General features: G+C 52.0%; 1 protein-coding gene across 3 annotated transcripts; it reads right to left on the bottom strand.

The window, feature by feature from the left end:
• Positions 1–177: 177 nt before the first annotated feature.
• On the bottom strand, positions 178–27953 carry ZNF777 (zinc finger protein 777). Of its 3 annotated transcripts, none has more exons than XM_059074269.2 (6): positions 27821–27953; positions 22214–23074; positions 21067–21193; positions 18449–18562; positions 4648–4899; positions 178–1562 (listed from the first exon to the last, which is right to left on the bottom strand). In XM_059074269.2, the coding sequence occupies exons 2-6, from the start codon at positions 23057–23059 to the stop codon at positions 406–408; spliced, it is 2496 nt and encodes an 831-aa protein (XP_058930252.1). In that variant the 5' UTR covers positions 23060–23074; positions 27821–27953; the 3' UTR covers positions 178–405. The 3 variants fall into 3 exon arrangements, with proteins under 3 accessions (XP_058930252.1, XP_058930251.1, XP_066897988.1); XM_059074268.2 differs by lacking the exon at positions 27821–27953 and adding an exon at positions 27084–27189; XM_067041887.1 differs by lacking the exon at positions 27821–27953 and adding an exon at positions 26727–26800.
• Positions 27954–27959: the final 6 nt, after the last annotated feature.

The following is a 27959-nucleotide window of genomic DNA, read 5'->3' as shown; positions in this document are numbered from 1 at the left end:
CCCTTCAAAACCAAACAAAAACGGCAAACAGGAAACGCTCGTCTTTTAAAAATTACTCTATTATTATCAAATAGAACCACAGTATCCAAAATGTAATTATAAAGTTCTATCCCCTACTAAGTGGCCCCGCCCCGCCCCTCCGAGTGGCCGGCGGCCAAATCACGCCCCCCGTGCTGATTGGTTTCATCCATTTTATTGTCAAGGAAATTAACAGCCCGAAGGGGTTCCCCAGGTCCACGCTCCCCCCCTGGGGCCCCGGGGAAACGCGGCAGCCAGCGACCTGGTCTCACTACCCCGCGTCCTTGGGGGGAGGGGCGAAGGGAGAGGGGGGCTCACAGCAAAGGGGCTCGGGGGCGCCCCGTCCCCGCCCGCCGGGCTCGGGCCGGGCGGCGGGGCGGCCCGCGCTCACTCGCCCGTGTGGGTCCGCAGGTGGTACTTGAGCGACTGCTTGTAGCGGAAGCACTTGGCGCAGTGCGTGCAGGGGTAGGGCCGCTCGCCGGTGTGCGCGCGCTGGTGCTCCAGCAGGTGGTGCTTCTGCGTGAAGCGCTTGCCGCACTCGGCGCAGTGGTAGGGCCGCTCGCCCGTGTGGATGCGCCGGTGCTCCAGCAGGTGGTGCTTGCGGATGAAGCTCTTGCCGCACTCGGGGCAGGCGTGCGGCCGCTCGCGCGAGTGCACGCGGCAGTGGTTGGTGAGCTTGGACTTCTCGCTGAAGCTCTTCTCGCACTCGGGGCACTTGAAGGGCCGCTCGCCCGTGTGAGTCCGCTGGTGGCGCAGCAGGTGCGACGGGCGGCTGAAGCTCTTGCCGCACAGGCTGCAGATGAAGGAGACCTCGTGCTTGCCCGCGTGCACGCGCTGGTGGATGACCAGGCTGATGTGCAGGCGGAAGCTCTTCTTGCACTCGGGGCACGTGTAGGGCCGCTCGCCAGTGTGCGTGATCTGGTGCTTGGTGAGGCTGGACTTGTGGCTGAAGCTGCTGTCGCACTCGGGACACTTGTAGGGCTTGGGGCCGCCGCCGCCGCTGCCCGAGCTGGGCGACTTGGGGCGCGGCTTGAGCGCGTGCTTGGGGGCGAAGCCGGGCCCGCGCTCGGGCGAGGCGTAGCCGCCGCGGACACGGTGGATGCGCTGGTGCAGCGTGAGCTGCTGCTTGTGCCGGAAGCTGACCTCGCACTCGGCGCACTCGTACGGCCCCTCCTTGATGTGGTTGCGCTGGTGGATGATGAGGTTGATCTTCAGCCGGAAGCTCTTGCCGCACTCCATGCACGTGAAGGGCCGCTCGCCGCGGCGGTTGCGCTGCTGCTGGCTGCCCGCGCCCCGGTTCTCGCCCGGGTGCCGCTCGCCGTGCGACGGGGGCGCCAGCCTCTTCACCGCCGGGTTCCCCAGCTGCAGCGGCGGGGGGCTCTCCTCGCCCTCGGGGGACAGCTCCCCGGGCAGGGGGGTCGGGTACATGCCGGCCTCGTACCTCCCGGACAGCTGCCCGAGGGACTGCAGGTGCTGCGGCAGCTCGTCCTCCTCCTCCTCGTCCTCGTCCTCCTCCTGCTCCTCCGTCTTGATCACGATCCCCTCTGCTCCGGGGCCGCGGGACGGGGGGGGGGGGGGGGGGGGGAGAGAGACAAGACGCCGTTAGGTGTTGCCTGACGCCCCCAACCCGGAGGAGGTACCCCGCTTCGCCCTCGCCCACGGCACCGCGTGGGCATCGACCGCCCCAAGGCCTTCTTGCGGGAAAATGCAGCTTCCCGCTCCCGCGGCCCAGGGAAGCCGGGCCGGCCGCGGAGCTTGGCTCAGGAGGGAGCCCAGGCCTAAACTGGGCCAGTCGGAGACCTGCCCTGGGATTTTATGCGGAGGAAGCAGGGGCGATGGCACCCTCGTGGGGGGACGCGGGCGCTGCGTTGCACCCATCGCCCGACGCCGCTGGCGGCCAGGGACCGGCAGGAAAGAAGGCACCTAGACGCAGAACGCTCCGGAGAGGCAGCGGGTCCAGGGCGCCCGAGGCTGGCACGCTCGAGGACCCACCCACTCTGCAAGCCGGTAAGCACCCCTTTCTTACGTAAGCCGCCGGAGGCCTGGGTTTCTAAGGCCAGAGTCAGAAGGGTCTTTTGGCTCATCAAGTTCCCAACCTCGTCCCCCTCTGCCGTCTCGTCTCCCTGAACTCTGCTCAGCCCCGCGGGTCTCCTTCCCTGGACTCACCTGGAGACCCTCCTCCGTGTCTCCAAATCGTGCCCATTACTTAACAGCCCGCTCCAATCCCGTCTCCTCCTGAAAACCTTGCTTGACCACCCCGACCTGCATCCCGCAAGCCCCCCTGAGCCGCTAGCACGTGCGGGGGCGCCTCCCCTGCACAGGTGGATGACTCGCCCGCACAGCCTCTACCAGCCCTGACCCTGAAGCGGGGGCGGGGCGTTTCCTCTGCCTCTGCCACAAGCTCGGGCGCGCAAGACCCCACACGCAGTCAGTGTTCCACGGACAGCCCAAATGGTGGATGTCCTCCGCCCTCTAGCCTGGCCCTTTAGGACCTAAGATGTTGGCTGTTCTACAGGCTCCCTGGAGAATGTAAGGCTGAGAGAAAAGGAGAGGCCTCCGGCACCTATTGGAATTTTCTCAGGTGCCTTGAACTTACCTGGCCCTCCCTCAACACTTAACTAGGGGACTGTATTTTTAGTCGCCGACTTTGTGTGACATGAGAAAGTCATTGACTTTTGAGCCCAGCTGCGAGATGGAAGATGCAATACTGTAACAGTCCTGCGTCCGCAGAATTCTCAAAAGCAAACAAATGAGAACTTTTTCAAAGCGCCTCACACCTATGCTCTCTCACGTTCACAGTACCTTATGGGAGACGTAAAGCGAGAATCAGCCCCATTTCACAGACTTGGGGCATCCGAGCTTGGCACTATCAAGTAATGTCTGCAAATAAATAAAGTCAGACCTTTTCAGAGCCTGCAATTTAAGGACCAGCTAGTCTGTCCCCTCAACTGATAAGGAAACTGAAGCTGGCAGCGTCCGTGACCTGGCCGAGGTCTTCGGGTTTGTCAGTGGCCGCTAGGCCACAGCACCTCCAGCTACTCCTCTGCACCCAGTTAAGTGGCGGCGTTAGACCAGAACATAGGCGTGCCAGGCCCCAGCTCAGGCCTCCCGTCTTATAAGACGATGCTGCCTCGGTCCTGTCGGGACTCTCGGCAGGAAGTGACCCAGAACATCCCGGGAACACGATGCTTAAAAGATCAGGCAGGAGGAAGGAGCTTCAGAGATCGCTAACTCACTGCCCTGGTGTTGATCCTGAAAATAGGCTTGTTTATGGAAAGCAGAGGGGGAAATACGGGCCTTGGAAAATTTAAACTCTCCTTGAGTCTCCAAGTTGTTTTTTCTTAATGAAATAAGAATGAAAGAGTTGGCCCTAAAATTCAGGTCTCGAAATCCCACAAAAAGCTTACAGTATTACTAAATGGTAAATAACAGAATTAATGGGAGTGTTCAAAGGGCAATCTGGAATTGCTCTTATGAAGCTCCCATTCAACGATTTCTCACAATTTGCCTTGTCTTTCACTATTCTCTAATGAAAGACAACATGGTATATTAAGATTTCTTGAATATCATGCACTTATTTAAATATAAGGAGTTAGATACACATCTTTTGACCAAGAACAACGTCCATATTTTATGTGCGAAAAGGCAAACTGCGAGGGACTAAAATAAAATGAAAAAAAAATTTTTTAAATCATCAAAATGATACTTTTAAAAACCTGAATAAAATGGATGTGGATATATTTCTAAGTAGAAATAATATATTAATTGATATGATGGCTAATGGCTCTTTTGCACATAAACAAAACATACAGACAAAAACCAAAACCCCAGTGGGTTCTACCAAATTTTCAAGGAGTACGCAGAATTCCTATCTTACACATTATTTTTAGGATACAGAAAAAAAAGAGCAAAAGCTTCCCAGTTCCTTTGATAAGTCTAGTATAATCTTAATGATGATTCCAGAAAAGTTCAGGTTCACTTCATTTATGAATATAGTTGTAAAATTCCTGAATAAAATAGCGGCTAAGTCTAGTAGTGTATTTTTAAAAATACACCACAGGGCTTTTCTCAGGCCTGCAAGGACAGCTTGGCATCAGAAAATTGACCACAAAAGATGTCCTGGCCGTGCTGCTGCAAGCCCACTTCCTCACTGTTTCCTTGTCCTCACAGGGAGCAAGAATGTGCAGAATGGTGACCCCGAGCCTTTGTGATCAAACAAAAATGACGCCTAGATTCTACCAGAAAAAGCGGCCTCGGCCACTTACAAAGATGTGCTCTTCAAGGGTGGAAATCAAGCCAGGTGAGGCTTCCAGTGTGACAAGGGAATGGCCAAGGACACGTCGGGAGATGGAAGTGCTAGCACTGCCACTAGTGTGGGACCTTCTCTGCCTGTAGAGGGAGGGGGCCGGAGAGATGATCTCCGCCAGCCCCTGATGTCCTCGTCCGACCTGGTCTTTGGCTGTTGACGCCCTCTTTCCTTGCCGGGAGATGGATGCTTTTAAATCCCGAGGCAGGGAAGCTGTACCTAAGGCCATGCTTGGTTCTGTCACACCCGTTGAGCCCTCAGTGTCACGGTACCTCTCTAAAGGAGACCACAGCCTCCCCACAGGCGCCAGCCCCCCCACTCACCCGCGCAGTCTCTCTGCTGTGCCAGCATCTGCTTCAGCTCGCTGAACTCGCCTGAGCTCTCCGTGGACGCCTCCAGCGGGTTTTCCGGCTCCTGCATGTCCAGGTCCGGCTGCTCGCCGCACGGGTCCCCCAGCTCCGAGTCCTGGAAGCCATGCTCCTCCACCTGGCCCATCAGCGGCTCCGGCGGCTCCAGACTCTCGGAGCCCTCGTCGTTGGTCTGCACCTCGATCTTAATCACGATCCCGTCGTGAGCTGGGAAGGTGGGGGGGGCGGGGGGGGGGCAGAAGAATCCACAGCACGGTCATTCCACCTGCCCGGGGTTTTGTGGCCCTAGAATTTATATTTCCAAAATTCTTATTTTAGAGACCCTGAAGAAATACCCTGAGTTGGCAGTGAGTAGGCGTGGACACTGTGTAGACTGGAGTCAAGTTAAAATAGACGCAAGTTTGTTTCCATGACCCCCTATAATTTTAAAATAAGGGTTTCTTTTAGAAAGAGATCCTAATTCCCTTTCCCAGCTTAGGTCAGCCAAAGGCAACAGTTCCTCTCTCTCCCCCTCAACCAAGCTGAATAAAGAAAAGGCTAATCGTCTGGTCTCCCCGCACACCTTTTCAACACTTCCCCACCAGGTGTCCTACAGACCAGAGGCCCCCAGCCCCTTCCTGACCCCCGTTTGCAGGCACAAGAGGGGCTGCGGGCTTAGTTTTTCGTTAAACAGCATCTGATTACACACAGGGCCCTGACATTTTTTTTTTAATCTGCCTGTACATCTGTAGGTTAATTTCAAATGTCGTTACACACATAGGCATCACTTTCAATACACAGGATTCTAGCGCACATTTTTGTTCTTTAGTGCAGTGTTTTTTCCCCTTTTAACTTGCCTCCCCTTCTCCTCACTCCCCACTCGACAGGTATGACCTTCCCAGGTCACCCCCATAACTGCCCTCACACCTTTCTCTATGCTTATGTAGTGATTTATCACAGCCCGTTTACATTTATGTTTTTCTTTTCTGGCCATTACTGGTTTTAAAAAAAATAAAACTGCCTTACACATAATCCTCTATGTTCCTTTCCTCACCCAAATATCTTGTAGAAATCCCTTCACACCGATTTCTGTAGGCTAACGCGTTCCTTTTCAAAGCTGTGTATATTCCACGGTAAGGATAATACAGCAATGTGTTCCACCATTTCCTTCTTGACAACATTCCCTTTCTGCTGCCAGGCTTTTGCCATGGTGAACAGCACTGCCATAAACATGCGTTTATATCTCTAACCATAAAACAGTGCTTTTATTTTTATGAGAGTCCCAGGAGTGGGACTGCAGGGTCAAAAATTTAAAATATTTTAGGTTCTGATAGATGTCATCAGACTGCTTTTCCACAGGCTGTGACGATTCACATTTCTACCGCCCTTTTCCCCACGTGCCCGCCAGCAAGACGCCACTGCTCTTTCTAATCTGCCTCAGTCTGACGGGCATAAAGTGACACCTTACTGGTACTTTAATTCCACTTCCCTGACGAGGGTAATCTGAATATCATTTCTTTTATCTATTGGCTTTTTAGAGCTGATTCTACGTGAACTGTGCTCTGTCAGTTGGTCAGAGTCCTTTGATTCCTGTATTAAAGATCTTCTCTTACTGGCATACTGGCATTTCAAATTTTCCCCCCAAATCTATCATTTGTCTTTGACTTTGTGTTACCTTTTATCATATAATTTTCCTAAACTTTTCACCTTGTCAAATACGTCCCTCTTTCTAACGGCTCCTGGGTTTTCTGTCTTAGTTAAGAGGGTCTCCTCTGGTCCTAGATGGTTCATCTGATCTCCTAGATTTTATTCCCAGGTTTTTATTGTTTATTTTTTACACTTAGCTCTTTATTCCACCTGAAATTTCTTTTTATCTTGTGTACAGTGTGAGGTAGGGGTTCAACTTTATTTTCTTGCATGTGGGCAGAGCTGTGCTAGAATAAAGCCCCTTAAAGGTTGAAAATCACTCTGTTAATTAAGGAATTAATTAATCACTCTGTTAATTAACATCTAATGCATGAACATATTGGTTCATCCTTTGAATGTTTTATTCGATAGCTATTTCTTGAGCGCCACCTATGTGCCATGCACGTTCGAATGGTGGGACACATCAGAGAACCAAACATCATAGCTCCCTGCTCTCCTACACCTCACATAAGGCAATAAACATAATTAATGAGTTATACGGTGCATTAGAAGGTGATTAAGTGCTGTGGAAGAAAGAAAAGGCACCAGGAACCCAGTGAACGAGGCCCCTTACTGTCCTGCGCCGTGTCCACTTGTCCCACCCGCACTAAAGCGACCCACGCTGCCCAGAAAGCAGACCGCCCCATCGTGCTAGCAACTGATGCCACGTGACCTAAAGCTGGCTCCTTTCGGATGCCTGGCAATCCTTTAATTCCTCTCTGATCAGCCAAGTAATCGATTCGCAACGGCTGGCGAGTGGACCACATAGAAAGCAGCCCTGATATCCCAGGCTGCACTCCCCACGGCGCTCCACGCAGACCGTGCCTACCTTCCCTCCAAGCTGACTCTCCAAAGACGTCTTCATCCTCTCCTCTGTCTTACAGAAAAGATAAAGTCATCCACGCTCACACCCTGGGCTTCCTCCTGCTCCGGCTCGACGTCAGCCCCCTGCATCCCCTTCCTCCCGTGGCCCTCCTCTGGCCTCCTCTCTTCTGGGCTCTGCACTCCGCAACTATGACTCCAGCATCGGAAAGATACCTTCCTCGATCGACTTCAGAACTCCTGAAGATATTTTGCTTGCCTCCGCCCTAAGATACGTTTTTAAAACCATGTACCCGTTTGCACCTTTTTGAATAAATATACAAAATGCTTCAATCACCGCTAAGGATGTAATTTCTGGAGTATTGTAAATATTGATATTTTAAAATAAACTCTTCCACTGCCATTTAATGTTGCCAATGGAATCTAAGAACCGTAGCAATTTAAAACCCACCATTATTCACTTAAAAACTACACGAACAAGTTCTTCTTTGACACTTGAAATTTTAACATCATCCCTTTTCACCGTGGACTTCTATGTCCATTCCCACTTTACCCACAGAATTTTAGCCTAATAGAACATATTTTTATGCTTAGGTGCCTTCCTGATCACCTCATCTACTGCACAGAAATGTGTTATGTAAACGGAAAGATTAATTTTGCTTTCATTTCTAATAGCCACAGGGATCTAAGTCACCCTTAGTTATTATTATTGTGGAATGAAAAATAATTATTCAAGATAGGAAACAAAAAACCTGTAGGAAATGTATCTCTTACAAGGATGGATGGGGACTTTTTCCCCAATTAGTTCATTTATCTGAGAATAAATATTCTTATTGCTTGAACGAGACAGCGTTCAGAATAAAATCTGCTCCTATTTTTCATTTTTATAAATATAACCATTGGGAGAGCTCATTTACATAGATCTGTAGCTGGGCTGGCGGGAGCTTTGTTACGGAATCATGACTCCATTCTTTGAACTTCTGAATTATAAATACTGCAAAAGCACATGGTTAACATATCATCAAAAATTGTTTTTAATGACCTATTAGCTGACAACTTAATTAGGTTCTCTTTCGATTTTGTCGAAAGCTAAGTATTCCAAATGATCTAACTTCCAAAAGAATTCGCCATCCAGGCCCCAGAGCCACCAATGTACTTCTGGTTCTGTCCCCCAACATTCTGGCTTGTCTCTTTGTTTCGTGAGCCAGAAGGCTTTTCTTTTTTTTTTTTTTTTTTTTTTTTTTGCGGTACGCGGGCCTCTCACTGTCGTGGCCTCTCCCGTCGCGGAGCACAGGCTCCGGACGCGCAGGCTCAGCGGCCACGGCTCACGGGCCCAGCCGCTCCGCGGCACGTGGGATCCTCCCGGACCGGGACACGAACCCGCGTCCCCTGCATCGGCAGGCGGACTCTCAGCCACTGCGCCACCAGGGAAGCCCCAGAGGGCCTTTTATACATCAGAGAAAGACTCCATAATAAGGCAGGATGGGCAGGAGGTGCCTCCTCTCTTTTTCAATGGTAGGAGACATGGGAGACGAGGCCCAGGGCTACAGGGGACCGCAGGCGTCAAGTGCCCTCACGTTTCACGAAGGAGAACAGATGGACAAAGACTTGGCAGCTGAACCTGCAAAGCCCTCTGTGTTGTGCCTTCTTGGAAAGTCACTCGTACCCGGGGGCATGGGTACTGCAGGCCGAGGACCACTGCCTTCCCACGCTTACCCCTCCTTCAGGACCCCGACCCCACCAGACACCCCCGGCCGCTCTTCACGCATCGTCAGTGCTCTGCTCCGACCCCCCAAGCGCTCGTCAGCCTCTCTCTACGGCATCGAATTCTTTTTCCCTTGAAATGTGCATCGGTTACACATTTTCGTGCCTCTCCCCCACTTGTTAGACAGCAGGGAAACCAGTGTTTCCCACCAAAAAGGTCTCTCTGCCCCAAACAACTTGTGAAAGAGTTCTGACAACCAGGCTGCATTCATAAGCGGTAATCTGTTCTCCCGTTACGAAAATTAATCAGCGACACATACGTTGTGGGAATACAGTTTATGACCAAAGGTAGCACTTCAAACCAGTGGGAAAAGGTTTAGGTAAATGAAGTGGAGGCAACTGGCTTCCTGACTAGAAGGAAAGAACCAAAAAAACCATCTTCACATATCTCACCTCAAAATAAATTATGGATGAATCAAAACTTTAGACATAAATAATGAAATCACACTAGTATTAGAGAAAAGCACAGCTTTTCCCCCTCCCTCCTTCCTTCCTTCCTTCCGTTTCTTTTTTTCTAAACAGCGTTGAGTTGAGGAACAGGCTACCTACCCCGAGACCCTCTGGGACTTCAGAGATTCCTTCTGGAAGCTGTCTGGTCAGTCACACCAAACATATTAAACGTGCACAACACATATCAACTATAATCTTCCGGTGTAAATTTTTTGGAAAAAATTTTTTGTAGCTTTGCCTTGACACTGGTTGGTGATAAGAAACATTTAATTTGTGATTGGTTGTTAATCTCTGCAAGCACATTTCTTCATAAGAACTCTTCTGAGATGGGAAACATATCTCTGCTACAAATTGTTTTCCAACATATTAAATGTTTGTGGACACTAAATTTAATAATTAATGAAGCTGGTATAATGTTATATTGGGAGACACAGTTAAACATTTAATTATTTACATTTTGTAATTTTCTTTTTGTTTTCTGGAGCAAAAAAATCTTATTTCAGCTTTCAAATATTTTTATGGATTTTTGAAAAGCTCATGGGTCCAAGGCCTGTGATCATGTTTACTGAATAAAACAGGCCAAGTAAGTATTTCTACACTTGGTTTGAAGCCCACCCACCATAAAGAAAATTTCTGGTAAATCTGAATACATAGAAACATAAAATTAATAAATTGGAACACAAAAATTTCAAACAGCTATATCACAGATACACACAAAAGTAAACCATAAATTTGGAAACATATTTGCATACGTAAGACAGACTACAGCTAATATCCTTAATATTTAAAAAGCTTTTATAAATCAATAAAAAGATGAATAATCCAAAAGAACAACGGGCAAACGATAATTCATAAATAAGACATACTGGTGACCAATAAATATGTGAAAATATGCTCAACATCACTCTTACAGAGTTAATGCAAACACCAAAATATTGTCTTTTCTACCAATCACTCCAGCAAATAATAAAAAGATAATACCACCTATTGGCATGGGTGTGGGGAAACAGGTTTTCTCATGCAGATGAGAGTGTGTAAAGTGGCACAATTGTTTTGAAGGGCATTTACTAATATCTATTAAATTTTTATTGCGGTACGCGGGCCTCTCACTGTTGTGGCCTCTCCCGTTGCGGAGCACAGGCTCCGGACGCGCAGGCTCAGCGGCCATGGCTCACGGGCTTAGTTGCTCCGCGGCATGTGGGATCCTCCTGGACCAGGGCACGAACCCGTGTCTCCTGCATCGGCAGGCGGATTCTCAACCACTGCGCCACCAGGGAAGCCCGTATTAAATTTTTAAATGGGTATATCCTTTGACCCAGAAAGTCTACTTCTAAATAAGTTTCAGACGAGCGCATGAAGATTTACTTATAAAGGATCCTTAATGAAGCACTGAAACTTATAAAGACTCTAAATGTATATCAATGGGAGTTTATTTAAAGTATGAAATCAATACACAGAATACTACAGTCTGCTATTTAAAAAAGAGACTTACGTGTTTTGACATGTAAAGATGTCAAAGATATATTTTTGGAAAAAGCAAGTTGCTAAACAATGTACTTCTATATTGTTTGAAGAAATTTTTTTAACGATGAGAAAGGATTATATAATTAAGGCTGTGTGTGTGTGTGTGTGTGTGTGTGTATGTGTGACTATATACACATAAATTGGAAGCAATAAGCTGTTGACTCTTCTCTCTCTCTCTTTTTTTTTTGCCTGCACCGTGCAGCCTGTGGGATCTTAGTTTCCCAACCAGGGACTGACCCGGGCCCTGGACAGTGAAAGCGTGGAGTCCTAACTACTGGACCGCCAGGGAAACCCCGAGCTGTTGATTCTTAAGGGAGAATTATATGGGACTTTCACCTTCTCTGCATTTTTTCTTTTTGAATAACATTGACGCAACTTCAGAGTTTCACTGGAAAGTGAAAACCAGCGTGGCCACATTAACTTTCTCCACCAGCTCAAAGCACAGAAATGATGGCTGCCAAGGGCTTTCCAACCTTTTCATGGCTATACTTTGTTAGAGTTCTTAAACCTCGGTATATTAATTTTATGGTTTTTGGGGGGTTTTTTTTGTTTTTTTTTGTGGTATGCGGGCCTCTCACTGTTGTGGCCTCTCCCGTCGCGGAGCACAGGCTCCGGACGCACAGGCTCAGCGGCCATGGCTCACGGGCCCAGCCGCTCCGCGGCACGTGGGATCTTCCCGGACCGGGGCTCGAACCCGTGTCCCCTGCATCGGCAGGCGGACTCGCAACCAGTGCGCCACCAGGGAAGCCCAACCTCAGTATATTAATTTTAAAAATCTTCTTTAAAAAGTTATATGTACACATAGGCCAGAGGGATGAAGGGTTCTTCAAACCTCATTTTTAAGAAGCTCCCCTCCACCCCTCAACCTGCTCTCCAGAGGCAATCACTTTCAATTCTTCTGGTTCTTGTGTCACTTATATTCATAACCCTACATAACATAATGGCATTGCTACTCCTTGAGTTTTCAATTTTAAGCATAATCTACTGACTTCCAAGAGCTGCAGGTGAGGACCATCTCTTCCCCAACCATCCACATCTCTGCCAAATCCCTGATCTTTCCCAGCCTGTATTTCTGGTTGAATTAATGTTGGGTGTTTACATTACTGGATTATGTAAATGCTATTTAAAATTGAACCATGTAGCATACGATAAGTACTCTTCTATGCCTGTAAACCTTTTTGCTTCCCCTGGAGCTAGTTTTCTTTTCTTTTGCTTAGCTTACTATTAATTACCAGTACGTCAGCTCCAATGTCTCCCCCCACCCTGCTCTATACCCCTCCCTCTCAGAACATCCAAACATAATGGGGATTTCCTCAGTTTTACCTACTTGAAGAAAAATTTTCTGGAACCCTCTGGTATGCTCCAGTGTGGACTGGTACCTCCAGATCCACAGCTGTCTTTTGGGGATCCCCTTCGGCAGCACCCCAGGGATTCCTTCCCTTCTCTAGTGCTGGAGCTCCTTACACCTCTTTCTTGGTTTACTTCCTCATCTGGCAAAGTACCTGCCCCAGCTTGAGAAAGGGCGCATGGCAGACCTTGAACATCCCAGTGTCTCGATTTCACTCTAATATTTAATTAGATTAGTCTGTCTAGATATCAAATTCTAGAATGCTAGAAAACATTTTCCAATTTTAAAATTTAAAGAATTTTAAAGGAATTATTCTACGGTCTTGTAGCTTCCAATACTGTTGAAAAGTCCAGTGCCATTCTAATTCTTGTTCCTTTGTATGAACCTGGTCTTTCTCCCAGAAGTTTGTCAGATCTCCTGGGTCCTCAGTTGCTCTGAAATTTCTTGCTGAAGTATTTAAGGCTGGGTCAGTTTTCATCGACTGTTCTGGACAGTTGGCGGGCTCTTCAATCTGGAAAGCTGTCTTAAGCGCTGGGAATTTTTCCTGAAGTCTTTCATCTCTAATTCCCTTCTCCCTGTTTTTGCTCTTTTTTATCCTGATATTTCTATGATCTGGACATTAGACTTCCATCCTTCACTTTTCTTATTCTCTCCCTATTTTCTTTTTTGTCTTTTTTCTCGATTTTCCAGGCTGTGTATTCAACTTTATTTTCTAACACTGCTACTGAGTTTTAAATTTGCATTATTATATTTTTAATTTCTGACAGTTTTTTTTTTTTTTTTTTTTTTTTTGCGGTACGCGGGCCTCTCACTGTTGTGGCCTCTCCCGTTGCGGAGCACAGGCTCCGGACGCGCAGGCTCAGCGGCCATGGCTCACGGGCCCAGCCGCTCCGCGGCACGTGGGATCTTCCCGGACCGGGGCACGAACCCGCGTCCTCTGCATCGGCAGGCGGACTCTCAACCACTGCGCCACCAGGGAAGCCCTATATTTTTAATTTCTAACAGTTCCTTTCTATTTTTTTAAGGTAAGGATTATCCTTTTGTCATGGATATTCACTTCTTTTATCTAAGGAATATGAAAAAATGTATATTTCAAATGTATAACTATATATAAGTATTTAAACACACTTCCCCCCCCAACCCCGTATGGTCTCTGTTTCCTGGACATTTATTTTTTCTGCTTTTTTTTTCCCCCTTTGTCTCTGTATATTAGAGGCTCTTCGCAAATGTCTCGTGGTTCTTGGTTGTCCATTTATATTAAAAGCTGAATATTCAAAAGAGAATTGCAAGTTTGGTGCATTCAGGTAGGGCTTGGTTTCGCAGCAGGATTGTTTAGCTAGGTCATTTCCCTGGGAAAGCTCTTGGGCTGGCCCCGAGCATCTCCAGATGAGGCTCTTCCAATATCCTGCCCTGAGGGTTTAACCTTGGATGTGAGCATCCTTGGGGGATCCAGGTTAGCGAAGAAGGCTAGAGATCTCAACATCTCTGTCAAGCTTCACTCATTCCCTTGTTTTCAACACGGCGCCCACCCCAATCATGCCTGGTGTCCACGGCCAGAAACCCTGTTGTTCACCATCTCCAGAGAATAAGCCTCGGTCACCTACCAGGGTCGGCTGAGGCAATGGAGGGAAATGGCAGTGTTTAAAGGCCTCTTAAGATGTTTGACCAATGGTCTGTTTTTAGCCTCACCTTTACCCCCATTTCCAAAGACACCTGGAATCTCTGGTACCGCTAGTTCCCGAGCCTTGAGCAGGGATGGGGGTGGAGTGCAAACTGGGTTTCTTCCCCAGCACCGATTTTGGATTCTGCTTTCTCAATCAGCGATCACCCAGCCATCTGCTCTCAGCCTTCCAACTTAGCTGCCGTTGTCTCCTTGTCCGTTCCTTTTAAAAAAAAGTCCCTTCGCTCTCGTTTTAGAAGGACTTGGGGAGGTGGGAGTAAACACACGGTCAATCTGCCACTTTTTTTTTTCCTGTACGCGGGCCTCTCACTGTTGTGGCCTCTCCCGTTGCGGAGCACAGGCTCCGGACGCGCAGGCCCAGCGGCCATGGCTCACGGGCCCAGCCGCTCCGCGGCACGTGGGATCTTCCCGGACCGGGGCACGAACCCGTGTCCCCTGCATCGGCAGGCGGACTCTCAACCACTGCGCCACCAGGGAAGCCCCCAATCTGCCACCTTTAACTTGGAGTCTTTCTTCATGCGTTGTTTTTTAAAAAACTTATTTTTACTGAATAAGAAGTAATATACGCTCACTTCAGAAAATTCTAAAAAACGTAGAGAAATACAATTTGGGTGTGTTTCCATCCCATTTTTTCCCTAGTTTTGTTAACATCGTTGACTTCCTATTGCATTACATTATCCACTTTTTCTTTTTTTTTGGCTACGTCGCGTGGCTTGAGGGATCTTAGTTCCCCGACCAGGGATCGAACCTGGGCCCTCCGCAGTGAGAGCGCGGAGTCCTAACTGCTGGACCGCCAGGGAAGTCCCTACATTATCCACTTCTATACCCTTGGCTTCCCGTATCGACGGGCTCATTCCTGTCAACCTGTCAGACAGGCTTTGGCAATCCCCATCTCAGGCAAACGGGAGTCCCCACGCTGCCCGGCCCGCCAGCGCTTCTCTCCCCACCCACAGCTACACTGGAACGATCTCCACTTCCTCGCCTCCCATCCACTCCTCAACCCACTCACAGGCTTCCTCCTCAACCACGCCGCCAACGTTTCTCTTTCTTGCTAAGGTCACTGATGCTGCCAATCTGCAAATCCAGTGGACGCTCCGCGCAGTCTTTGCCTAACTAAACCGCGCTGCAGAATTCAACCCTGTTAACCACGCCCCCTCCTTCCGGAAACACTCTTCTCGTGAAATACCCAGCAACGCACTACCCTAATTTCTTGCTACCTTTCTGGCCACTCCTGTTTCCTTTGATTCTTCTGGCTCCTCCTCCTTTTTGCAAAGCCTACAGCAGCGGTTTTCAACCCTGGGTGCACTTGAGAATCCTCTTGGAAGCTCAAAAACAAACAAACAAAACTAACACCTGGGCTCCACCCAGACCCATATATTCCAACTCTCCAAATCTACTCTAACAGTCGGGGCCGCAAGCCAAGGGCACAGGCTGTGCTCTGTCTCTTCTCCCGTCCAGGCTGGGAAAGCTGACCCCGTCCCCGCTACCGAGGCCCACACGCCTGTCTCTAGCTCAGGGCTCTTCTGTGAGCTCCGGGCTCCTTTACTCAGCCGCTTTCTCAACACCACCTCCTTGACGTGTCCTGGGACCTCACACCTAACGCGCTCCTGTCGTTTCTCTGGGTTGGAACCTCCTGTTGTCCCCCACCTACCCTCTCACTCACGTCACAACCTGGACTCATCCTCGGGACCCCCCACCTCATAGTCGACCTCCGCCAGACACCGACGCCAAAATACACCTCGCCAACACCCACTGTGCTCCCTGGGCTATGCCAGGCCTTCCCCTTCGGCCGCAAAGAGAGCCCCCTCGCTTCCAGCCTTTCCCCCCTCTGAGGAGTTCTCCTCCGAGTAACGGGAACTCCCGCCGTGCTTCCACTAAAAATCCCACCTCCTCCGAGGCCTTTGCGCAGCACCTGGTCTCAGTAAGGCCTTTGCTGCTGCGTGTGCCGGAGCCCTGGACGCCTGTCTCCACAGCACCGCCGCAGTGGCTGGCTGCATTTTTACATACGTGGCGTGTTCGGTTTGTTAACATCAGTCTCTTGACATAGTAGCTGGTACAAAAAATATCAGATGAACTTAATAATAAACATACAGGTGAAAATATGGTGTAAAGACTCTTCATGTGTGATTTTAGTGGCTGTATAACCGTCTATCATAACGTAATATAATATTTGTACATCTTAATCCATATTTTTGGATTCTCTTCTAGGCTATAGACTCTCAGAAAGGAAATTATTAGGTTAAATAAATGAACATTTTAAATATTTAAAACATACTTGAAGACCAGAAAATATCAAATTGCTTTTTTAAAAGACTGAAATTACGTACACTGTATGAGAACTTGGATTTCAGCCCTGGCTTCTGGCTTGTTTGTCTTATTCTGCTAATTTGTTAGCTGACAATGGTCCCTGGCTTCCCCAGGCCTCCTATTCGCTCTTAAAGAGCCGTGAACGGGAGCCCCGGCTTGGAGGATTTTGAGAGCAGGGTCGCTATCTGAGGCACCTTCAGGTCTCCTTGCCCTTGGGGATCCTGACAATAAATACTAGCTTACTGAATGCATTCACTCAGCCAGTTCACAAAATTGTCAGGTTTGGTGTATTTGGAGCCATGAAAATTCTCAGTTGGCATCACCCTTTGGGTCTGGCCCGGGGCTGGCCTTGTGGCCACTCTTCTAGGGGGGAGGACACACGAATGACAGGTGACCACCGGCTCTGAGAACTGCAGACTCACAGGACAGCCCCGCTACCCCGAGGCCAGGGCCTCGCACACACACAGAAGTGCGAGTTTACAGCTGGCCCACGGGGCAGTGGTTCCCACTCCTCGCCTGTCCTCCCTCCAGTGGCTGAGATGGTTAGTGGAACCAATGGCGCATTCCAGCCACACGAGCCCGCCTCTGTGAGGCCGCCGCCCACAGAAGCTCCGGCCTTAGACGCGCCCGTGGCGGAACGAACCCCGCCTGGGGCCGAGGGCCTTGGAGTTATTTGCTCTCGATTCTGGCCCCACTTTGTGGGAGGCCCTCCTGAGAGGAGGGTGTGAACAAGCAGACAGAGGAAGGGGCCCATGTTCCCACCCCAGCCCTTCTAAGAAGATGCTACAGAAGCAGCACCCGGACCACAAAACGCCACGGGGACATCGGACGGGTTCTACGGTTTTTACCACAAACCGCCTCTGCCCTTTCTCATTCTTCGCCTCCCAAGCCCTCTTTCTGATTTCTTCCCCTTTGAGTCCCTCCGTTCCCACTGACACCTGTTTTTGGGTGCGGCCACTCAAATCTTCCACATACAGACTTGTTTTCCTCCAAACAAAAGGTCACGCGGCCCCGTGCCACACGCTGTCCCCGACACCCACTCTCACCTCATCTACGTTAAATCCATCTTTTTTGCCTGCCTCTTCCCTCCATTTAAATCTCCGGACAAACCTCTAGAGAGTAATGATGACAGTTCAGGGTCTCTCTGCGACACGCCAGAACTTGTTCTTCCCCAAGAGTCCTGCCTCTTCTGGACGTCACCTCTGCCGCTACGCCGTGCGGCCGACATGACTGCGCGCGATTCTGGGCCTCCTCCTGGCGCCAGAGTCGACGGCATTCACTTCATACGAAAGACCTGGCTGCGGCCCCGGGGAGCTCTCCTGCTAGATCGTCCTGCTTCTTCAAAAGACACGATCACCCATGACATCTGGCTACAAAGGACAAGGATCTGCTCCCGCAGAAGACCTTCAAGGGAAGGGATGCGAGGCCAAGGGCAGTTCCAAAGCGGGGGCTCCAGAACAAACCACGCCCCGAAAGCACTGCCGTGCAGGTGTGAGGGCTGCTGAGCGGCCGCTGGGGAAGGGACGGCTCCCCACGCAGACGGACACAGCAGCTGGCGTGTCCTGGGCCACCGGAACCTGCCGGTCAGCACGCCAGGCCCTGGCTATCAGTACCAGTCCTGTTTCACGGATGAGAAAGTGGCCCTCCAAAAGGCCGAGTAACAAAAACCACAGGGCGAGGACGCAGAGAAGCCGGGGTTCAAGTGCCGGCGGCCCGACGCTGGCATCTGCACCCGAGCCCACGGCCAGGCCAGCCCGTGCTTCTCCGCCGCCTCACCTGGACCCCGCCCCACACACTGGAGGATGCTTCAGGTAAAGTCCGCGTCTGTCCCCGTCCTTCCACTCACCGGCCACAGGACCAGGGACATGGCCCTCCTCTGGGAGCTCGAGGCTCACCAGCACCAGCATCCCGACAAGGGAACGCCTTTCTGCCAGTTTTGGTTCTGTTTCCGCAAAGAGTGAGGTGACGCTCGGTCATGTCAAAAGCTCCCCGAGACAATGAACGCGACGGCATTCCTAGCTCAGCCACTAGGGCCACTGGCCATCAAGGAGGCCCCAGGCAGGTTCCAGAACCTGCAGGCTTCCCTGAGGCACTCAGCCTGCTAACACAGCCCGCCAGGGCCTACCGCGGGCTGTAACACCCCACGCCGGGCCTCCGGGGTGCTGGAGGGCCTGGCTCGCCTGGCAGCCACTCACCAGCACTGGGATCTGCAGGCGCCTCGCCCTCTTCAGAGTCCTCCTGCTCCTGCATGGCCGGCCTCTCCCCGCGCTCCATCTGCGACATGAGGTCTGGTTTGGAAATTGCATAGTCTGGGCAGGAGGAGGAAAAGAAGATATCCTATGGGGTGAGTTTGCACTGGATGCTACAAAGATGTCACCTGTGTGACTGTGACACCGGGAGCGGCTGCCCTACCCAAGGCCGGCAATGCTGCAGAAGGAAGGGCCAAGTTTCCAGCCCTCCTCCTCGGGGCACACAGAGTGTGTGTCCGCGCACGTGCGCGCGCGCGTGTGTGTTAACCGCGTCCTGGGTCCTCCCAGCGGCACCAGCAGTGGGGCACCACTTGCCCACTGATGGAAACTGGTCATCTGTGGCTCACAGGTGGCCAGTGCCAGCTCAGGTTTTCATGACAAAGGGAGAAGATATTTGAAATTTTATAAATTAAAAAACTGATCATTTTTTTTGTGGTACGCGGGCCTCTCACCGCTGTGGCCTCTCCCGTTGCGGAGCACACGCTCCGGACGCGCAGGCTCAGCGGCCACGGCTCACGGGCCCAGCCGCTCCGCGGCATGTGGGATCCTCCCGGACCAGGGCACGAACCCGCATCCCCTGCATTGGCAGGTGGATTCTCAACCACTGCGCCACCAGGGAAGCCCAAAAAACTGATGTTGATAAGATATAGAAGCCATGAAACAAAATACTGACAGGTTTTTTTTTTTTTTTACATTACAAAAAGTTTAAAGTTCTTTGGAAATAAATTTAAAAGATAAAGAAACTTGGAGGAAATAGTATCACACACACACATTTGTAAAAAATAAGGCAAAGGATTAATGTCCGTAATTATATATAAACAGCCTCTACAGTTAGTAAAATAAAAAAAATCAAAGATATGAATGGGTAATTCGTAGAAAATATGCAAACGGCCAATAAACATATTAAAAGGTGCACAAGCTCCTTAATCATCAGAGATACATGTTACAATAATGCAACGTCATTTTTCACCATCAGAAAAGACAAATCTTTACAGTAGCAGAACCTCAGTTCCGGCCAGGGTGTGGGGATGGCGTTGTCACACTCTGTTACGTGAACATACACAGCCCTGGGTGGGGCCCATGGAAGTGCCCGTGACATTGTAAACGAGCACCCTCTTTCCTGGGCAAACCCACCTCCTGGCATCCATCCCACTGAAATACTCGCGGAAGAGCACAGATGCAGAGATGCTGATTGCAACCCTCTGTGGCAGCGAGGAGAGGGACTCAGGTGCTGCCCATCGATAGCTCTATGTCAATAGCCCAACGGGTCATCGGAAACACTGCGCTGTCTTCCGAGCAGGCCTCTGCGCTGACGCGGAAAGCTGTCTCTGACTACTGTTAGGTAAAATAAGTGAAGGGTCCCCTTTGTGCAAACCACAAACCGCACGTGCATGAGTGCGGCAAAATGATGAGAAACAGTGTGGGCCCAAGGGCTCACGGTGGTTACCTCTGGGGAGCGGCGCTGGCTGGGCGTGGGGACTGCTCTTTATTATACAAATCTAATTGTTGCATTTTCACAATTATCTATATACTTTTAAAAGGACAGAAAAAAATCGAAAGTTACCCCATGGAGAGGTATAGATGTATAAAATTAACAATGCCAGCAAGGATCGGATTTTCTATACAACAGCGTATTTAATGTTTTTCTAATTTTTTTGTGCCCAAAGAGTTCCCCATATCAGAGAAAAAGAAACATATAAAACTAAAGCCTAGGGCATCCCTGGTGGCGCAGTGGTTGAGAGCCCGCCTGCCGATGCAGGGGACGCGGGTTCGTGCCCCGGTCCGGGAAGATCCCACGTGCCGCGGAGCGGCTGGGCCCGTGAGCCGTGGCCGCTGAGCCTGCGCGTCCGGAGCCTGTGCTCCGCAACGGGAGAGGCCACGACGGTGAGAGGCCCGTGTACCGCAAAAAAACAAAAACACTAAAGCCTATTTTCCCAGGTCTTCATCCTCAAACACTCTCATTAGCGAAAACAACAAGAATCCACCGACTGTGGGATATGAGAGATCCCAGTGAAATCGCAACTTCCTGGTAGGGACCTAGTACGACCGTTTACTCCCCGGGTCATACCTCGTCTCTGCGTGAGCGGACGAGTGCCTGGGGGACGTAAGCGCTCAGCCGACGACAGTGTTCAGCCGCCTAGGTGGCCTGTCAGGAGGGCTGACACCTGTCCTAGCTCCCACACGGGCGAGGTGTGAGGATTAAACATCATTCTCATAAAGCACCTCACACTCTGCTTAGTAATAGTTTGCTGGACACATTAACTTCAAGAGAGAGATATATACGTATGTATGTACCTAGACGTATATAGGGGCCATGGGGAAAATACTATAAGGGTGAGAGACTGCTGACGTCTGAGTCTGTCCCCCGGCCCCCGCGGGGAGCGGGGAGTCTCTGCTTACGAGCTGTGCTGATCTGTGCTGCACTGAGGTGTGTGGGTATATGGGTGTCTGCTCTCATTGGCGGTGCTCTGGAAAACGGTCTCTGGGAGTTCAGCGCTCCCGGGGCTCCTGAGGAACCCCCGCCAGCAGGCGGGGGGCGGCGGGCGGCGGAGCTGTCACCTTACCCATGGAGACCAGCGACTCGTAGTTGCCCCGCATCACGTTCTTGTACAGCTCCTTCTGCCACTCGGACAGGTTCCCCCACTCCTGCTCCGAGAAATGGACGGCCACGTCGTCAAAGGTCACGGGCACCTGGAACCACACAACAAACTCAGCTCGGACCAACTGGAAGGCATCGCGGGTCCTCAGCTGCCAGATCCCAAGGCTGCCGACGGCTCTGGCCCCCTGGGCCTGTTTCCAAACTCTTAGGACTGGAGTGGGAAAGGCCCAGAGGCCCAGCTGTGGGTTTTCACCAAGGACCTCTCTAGAAATCAGGAGCCTTCAGCCACTGTCCTGGCCCGAGAGAGTCGGGGCCCCATGATGTCTGGTCCCTGTCCTCTCTAACAGGACAGTCCTCGCTGCTGTAAAGTGTGGTCTGCAGACCAGCAGCAATGGCACCACTGGGGAACTTGCTAGAAACGCAGACTCTCAGGCCCCACTCGAGACTCACTAATTCAGATTCAGCAGTTAGTAAGACCCCCAGGTGATTCGTGTACACAGTACAATCTGCAAAGTGCTGGCCTAGTCAACACGGTCCACGCGTTTTCCCTCCATGAGGCTGTGAAAAGGGGCCGTAGCATAAAAGAACAGAAAGAAAACCAGTTCACGTTTACGTGCTTTCCTCTGGGAAATAATATTAAAATCTAACCATCCCCTGGTTTTCTAGGATACCTCTGGAAATCATATTTTTACTGGCGTTAACGTGATTTATGAGTTTACTGATAAAAATGTTGAGCAGGACACCGCCCTGTAACATGTCACCAAGTCCTCCCTCCGCCTCCACGGGGAACCACACAGGTTCACACTTGTCCACAGCTCGACCACTTGGCCTTCAATTTGCCTTTTACCCTCAGACATCACAGACTGAACGCCTTCTACACTGACAGCCCCCATCACTAGGTCGTCTCTCTGATCTACAGCCTATGCTTTTCTCAACAGGAGAAATCATCTGGTTTTGCTGCGTCCTGTTCTCAGCGATGTGAAGTTGGTGACTAGGTATCATCATATTGTTTTCCTTCTTAACCACGGCTTTCCCTTTCTTTGATATTAAATTCCTAAAACACATTCCAGTCCTGGTCACTCCTTGGGAAGCCCCGGGTGGGATAAAGTTACCTTGGGAACTTCTCCATTGCTGCCCGGGGGCAGCCGCAGGATCCAGAAGTTTCTGTTCTTCAGCAGGTTCTCCATGTTCTCCAGCCGCCTCTGCAGCAGCCCGTACTCCTGCAGCAGGGTCCCCAGCACAACCCACTTGCTCTCCAGGTGGTTTGCAAACTCCACGGCCGTCTTCTCGCAGTCGGCTATCTTTTTCTCATTTGTCCCGGTCCTGCCCTCCAGGGTCAGAAGCCGCATGGCTTGGGCCTCCAGTTTCCTCTCCACCGCTTGGACGGCAGCCCACACGGCCAAGCGGGTGATCTCCGCTGTTGGGAGTGGTGTGTCCTTCTGGGCCGCAGAAGAGATCTGGAAGGGGGTGTCCTTTTGGGAAACCGGGCTCTGGAGCAGGGGGTCCACGTCAGTCTCGGGAACTGTGGGGGAAAGGGTCAAGGGGTCTCTCTCGGGAACTTCGGGGGAGTGGAGTGGGGCTTCTTGATGATGGGCGGAGTGGGAGAGAAGCGAGATCTCTGGGTCAGCAGCAGCTGGGGGTGGATACGGGGCCTCTTCTTGGGAAGTCAGGGGGCCCTGGAGCTGAGTCTCTTGCTCGGAAGCGGCAGGATACAGGAGTGAGGGTCCCTTCTGGAGCACGTGCGGCATTCGGCCAGAAGTCTGTTGCTTGGGAGCGCTGGGAGTCTGGGGTAGGGAGCCTTGCCGGGGAATGGCGGGAGACAAGGAAGGAATTTCTTTGGGGGGAAGAACGTGGGATTGGAACAGAGTTTCTCGAGGGAGTCCGGCAGGGGCCTGACGCGGGGTTTCCTCTTGCACAACGTTGGGGAATGACAGAGGTGAGGAGCGTTGGGCCTCCATGTCCAGCTGCTGGGCCTGTGTTCCAGAAAGAAAGGACAGGACTGAAGGCCAGAGTCACCAGCTGGCAAATAAATCCCCCAAATAAGCACCAACGTTAAAGGGGCTTCGGGCTTCGTAGCAGTAAGATATGTTCCACGGACACGAGTAACTTCTTGAGACCCTAGCATTGATCTACACATCCATGACAACTGCTCATAACAACAAATAAAAGGCGGTTATGCCACCTTCTGCTTCTACAGAGCCATCTCCTTCTTCACAACATACACTGCACAGGTGGCATCTCGTGAGTAGTGGTGTGGAGAGGAGAAAGGATACTGGCCTTGAATTAGAACACCTGGCTTTCAGTCCTGTCTACACCAATGCTGCCCGGGTTGCCCTGGCCCAATTATTCAACTTCTCTGTTCTCAGGGCCCTCATCCATCAAATAAGGGTCATAACACCTGACACTGCTGCTGCCTCACCGAGTTCTTCAAGCACTGAGCGTTAAATAGAATAAAACTTTGAAAGACAACAGGGCAGAATTTTTTCAATGCCAGGCTAGCCTAAGACTGCCAGCAAGCTGGGGCCGGTTCTGTCAAGGCACTTACCCTGAAGGTGAACTTGACATCCAGCCCCACCGCTTCTACTTGTATTATCAGGCAGTCATGGTGCCCATGTTCCTTCCCTCACTTTGTCCAACAGCGATGACACACAAGTACCTTTAAGCTTCCCAGACTCCTTGATAAAACCTGCATTGTTGACTTAATAACATTTCTCAAACGGCTGACATGGTAGAAGTTTGCCTTTGAGGCACGTTCAATGCACCCAGCCCCCGCTGAAGAGGCTGAACGGGCTACCGTGCATTCAGGCTGGCTCCTGCTACACACAGGGAAGAAGACAGACGCTGAGACAGGTGTGGGAGGGGCCATTCAGACTCTCCTGAGGGAACCAAGGTTCCCGGGGCCGATGGTCCCCAGCGGGGAGGTGGACCCTGGCCATCCGGAGTCCTCCCCATGGTTCTTGAGGTGGGGAGAGTGGAGGAGGGGAGGCCTGCAAGGACCAGAAGCAAAGCTGAAGTCAACCACTTCTGTGAGCTGTGTCAAGGTTGGTGGGGACTAGAACCAAAGTAAAGACCGATCCCTTCCATTACTTGAGGGGGTTCAATTATTCACACTCTCCCCATTCCCCGCCTTGCCATGTCCCTGTTCAGGGAATGTCTGTGTCATCACAAGTGAAGTGAAGCCGAGGTCCTCTGAGTGACCAGCTCTGTATCTATCTATCCAGAATGTCAGTATGTTTACTGGAGCTGAACAGAGCTTCTTGTATATCAATGTTTGTTCATTCCCTCATACTCTTCCTTCAGTGAATCGGCTGAATGGTCAATTACTGTGTGCCATACAGAAGTGAGCCTTAAAGTAACTGAAATTTCCCTTTCCTTCGTTTGAAAATTAGCATAGTCCTGGTGTCCACTCTGAAATACAGTATGTGACCAACAAACGTCCGCTGGGTGAACAGTACAAATGACTGGGTTACAAAGAAATTATTAGAGTTAGTAATGAAATTCCTTGAGTCATCTGTCAAAGACTCATCTAAACCTATTTATACCTTCTGTTGCTTTCTTTCTTTCATTTGTTCATTCATTCACTTATGTGTAGCTTAACTGAGACAGCATCAAGCTTTTGAGACAAGGATTGAAGATTTAAGGCCTTGTTCAGGCAAAAGGTTTTTGAGGTAGTACGATCCAACAGCGTTGCATGGAACCAGATGTGAGGGCTAAGGAGTCAGCCCTGACAATTATCTGGCATTTGTTATGTGCCATGAACTGTGTTTTAAAGGGTTATCTCATTTACTCTTCACAAAACCCTATAAACAGGGACCACTAGAATTCTTATCCACACTTAGCACAGGAAGTTGTGGAGGCTCGGAGAGGCCAAGTAACTGGCCCAAGGTCACACAGCAGTCTGGCTCCAGAGCCTGGGCTTCCGCCTACACCGTCGGTCGCCTCTAGGCCTCATCTATCAGATGAGACAGCTGGTCAGTATGTGTTCTGAATCCTCTTTACCTCTAAGATTTGGAGGCCTGGAGATTAAACAAAGACCTGTGGGAAGGTCCTGCCTGTAGACGTTTCCATCTAATGCTGGGGTCAGGGACCCCTTTGAAAAGCTGATGAAAACTATGGATTCCCCCCCCTCAAAAAACACACATGGGCACATACACCAAATCCCGTGAGCACTCAAGGGAATCACAGAGCCCTGAAACTCAAGGCTCGTGGCAACTAAGCCACCTCTCAACTCTGCACAGGCGAGGGCAAGGCTGGACGACCCTCTGGGATAGGAGCCTCAGACACAGGAAAAGGGAGGAGCATAATGCAACACAACAGGCACAGGTATGGCCCTGTGCTCACAAGGGGATGAGGGTATTTGCCGGCAACTAGTAGGAGGAAGGGGAAATCCCCAGGGGCCAAGTTAGTCCCCCACGAGTAATACAGGCGCTTAACTGAAACAATGAAGAGAAGCTTCAGGACAGTCAATTAAGCCATGAGCGCAAGACATCTTTACTAACTAGTCTACTCAGAGCTCGAAGGAAAATACCAGTTCTCTGCTCTGTATTATGAGACTGTCTCTGTCCATTTCCGCATTTGGAGGACTGTACGGCAATGAGGGGCCACAGGAGCACATCCCCTCCACCACCCCCAAATAAAAGCCCCTTGCTGTAATTGCACCAGTCCCAGTCAACCTGTGGCTTGATACCACCCTAAGCAGAAAGAAACGGCCAACGAGAGGAATGGAGCTGTAAATATAAAATGTGAGATTAAGAAGCTCATTAATTCGCAAACTCTTGCGGGCAGGGGGAGAATTCTTCTGGTTCTCATTTCACAGGATTTAACCCACCTTCCCTACCCCATGTATCCTAAGAGGATGGGGTCTCCAGGATTCATTCATTTGCAGAGAAATACATAATCACACCTGACTTATAAAGCAAGCCGTGCCGTTGTCTTGTATGACCCCGTGTGCTTCACCCATAACTATATACCATTCAAGGGTCCTGGAGATCTAAGCATTTAAAAATCATTTTATTTTATTTTCCCAAGTTTTATTATTAATATTATCATTATCATTCTTATTATTATGATCATTTTTTTGTTAAGACCTGAGAGGCTCTTTAGAAAGCTCTATATCCCGACCCCTCCCTGCACACAACAGGAAACTGAGGCTCAGGGCACTGCCCCCCACGCAGCAATCCTCCCCACAACGCGGCCACTGCATCTCAAAGAGCAGGTCTGCGGGGAGACTTTGAGACTGATTTTTAAGAATGGTCCACTGAGGAGGCAAACCAGCCCCCAAACCCTTAGTAGCTTGCCCCCCAGACCCCCATCCGTCCAGACACCCAGAATTCGAGCGGGTCCCCTGAACGCAGAGACTGGAGGCCGAGGAGCCCGAGCCCGAGGAGCCCGAGCCCGAGGGTCACCTGCTCCTCACAACGGGGACGCTCGGCTGGGCGCTGCCCAGCCTCCCACACGGCCGTCACCTCCCCCCCCCGACGGGCCGCGTCGCCCGAGCGCCGGCCCCGGCCCCCACCCCAGCGGAGGCCGCCGCCAGGGACGCCCCCTCCCCGTCCAGGCCCGCGGCCCGGAGGCAGGCATTTCTGCGGACGCGGGCGCCGAGCCACGAATGACTCGTTACGTGACCTTGGGGCAGGCAGGGCCCGTCGCCGCCAGGTGTCCGTGCCTCAGTGTCTCCGCTCTGCGAAATGGGGAGAGCCGCGTCAGCGCCGCGCTCCGGCCGCGGGAGGCTCGGCGGGGCCGAGCTCTGCGGAAAACGTGCGGCGGAAACCCCGACGGACGCGGCGCCGGCTCCGCAGAGAACGAGGCGCGCCGCCCTGGGGGCCCGCCTCCGGGCCCGCGTGCGTGCCAGGCCCCGGGCGTCCCCGCAGCCGCGCCCGGACGGCGGCCGGCTCCCCGCGCGTAGCCCCCGCCCCCACCGAGCAGGGGCGCGCGAGCCCTCCGGGTCCCCCGCCCCCACGTCGCGGCGTTTCCGTCCCTTACCGAGACCCCAGGCCGGGCCGCCGAGCCCGGGACGCGCAGGCCGTCCCCAGGGCCCCGAGTCCGCGCGTCCGTGCGCGCGCGGGCCGCCCTCACCGGAGCCGGGGCCGCCTCGGCCATGGCTCTGTGCTGTCCGGCCCGGGCCGGAGTCGCCGCCGCCGCCGCCGCCGCGCGGCCCCACGCAGGCCGGCCCCTGGGCTCTCCGCAGGCGGCGCCGGCCCGGCCCGGCCTTCCCCGCCCGGGCTCTCGCGGCCGTCGGGCCCGGCCTGCGCGGGGCGGGCGGGGACGGAGCGGCCGAGCCCGGCGGCGGCGTCGGAGCGGGTCGCGCGGCGGTGCGGGCGGCCCGGCGGGCTGCGCCCCGGCCGCGAGCTGGGCCCCGGCCCTCAGCACCGGCCCCTCTGCGGCCGCGGCTGCGACCCCGGCTCCGGCCCCGGCCCCGGCTGCGAGCTGCGCTGCCGTCCCGGCGCCTCTTCAGCAGGGGAGTTGCACAGCAGCTGCCATGTTGATACAAACTGCATCCTGGGAGGCATGTCCCTCTCAGGCCGTTTAAAGAGAAACACTCCGAGGCTCGTCGGAGGCTGCAGGAACCCAGACAGCTCCATCTACAGCCGGTAGGAGCGAACAGTGTCGAGCGAGCAGCCAGGCGGCGACGGACACGCCCTGAGCCCCGGGCCAGCCCGTCGTGCCGCCCGGGCCGAACCGCTCGGGCCTCCCACCCACCAGGGCCCCCGGCCTCTCACCTGGGGTCCTCGCCTCCCCGGGCACCCTAGGGCGAGACCCGGAGGCGGGAGAGCGGAGGAGAAATAACAGCGCGCGGCCGAGGCGACGTGCTGGGGTCTGGAGGCGGCTTGATTGGCTCCGACAGCCTTCCAACCGCCG

The sequence above is a fragment of the Kogia breviceps genome, chromosome 9, assembly GCF_026419965.1.
Source record: "Kogia breviceps isolate mKogBre1 chromosome 9, mKogBre1 haplotype 1, whole genome shotgun sequence".
Classification (NCBI taxonomy): domain Eukaryota; kingdom Metazoa; phylum Chordata; class Mammalia; order Artiodactyla; family Physeteridae; genus Kogia; species Kogia breviceps.
Note: the sequence above shows the minus strand (reverse complement) of the source record. Positions and strands in the feature narration are given on the sequence as shown.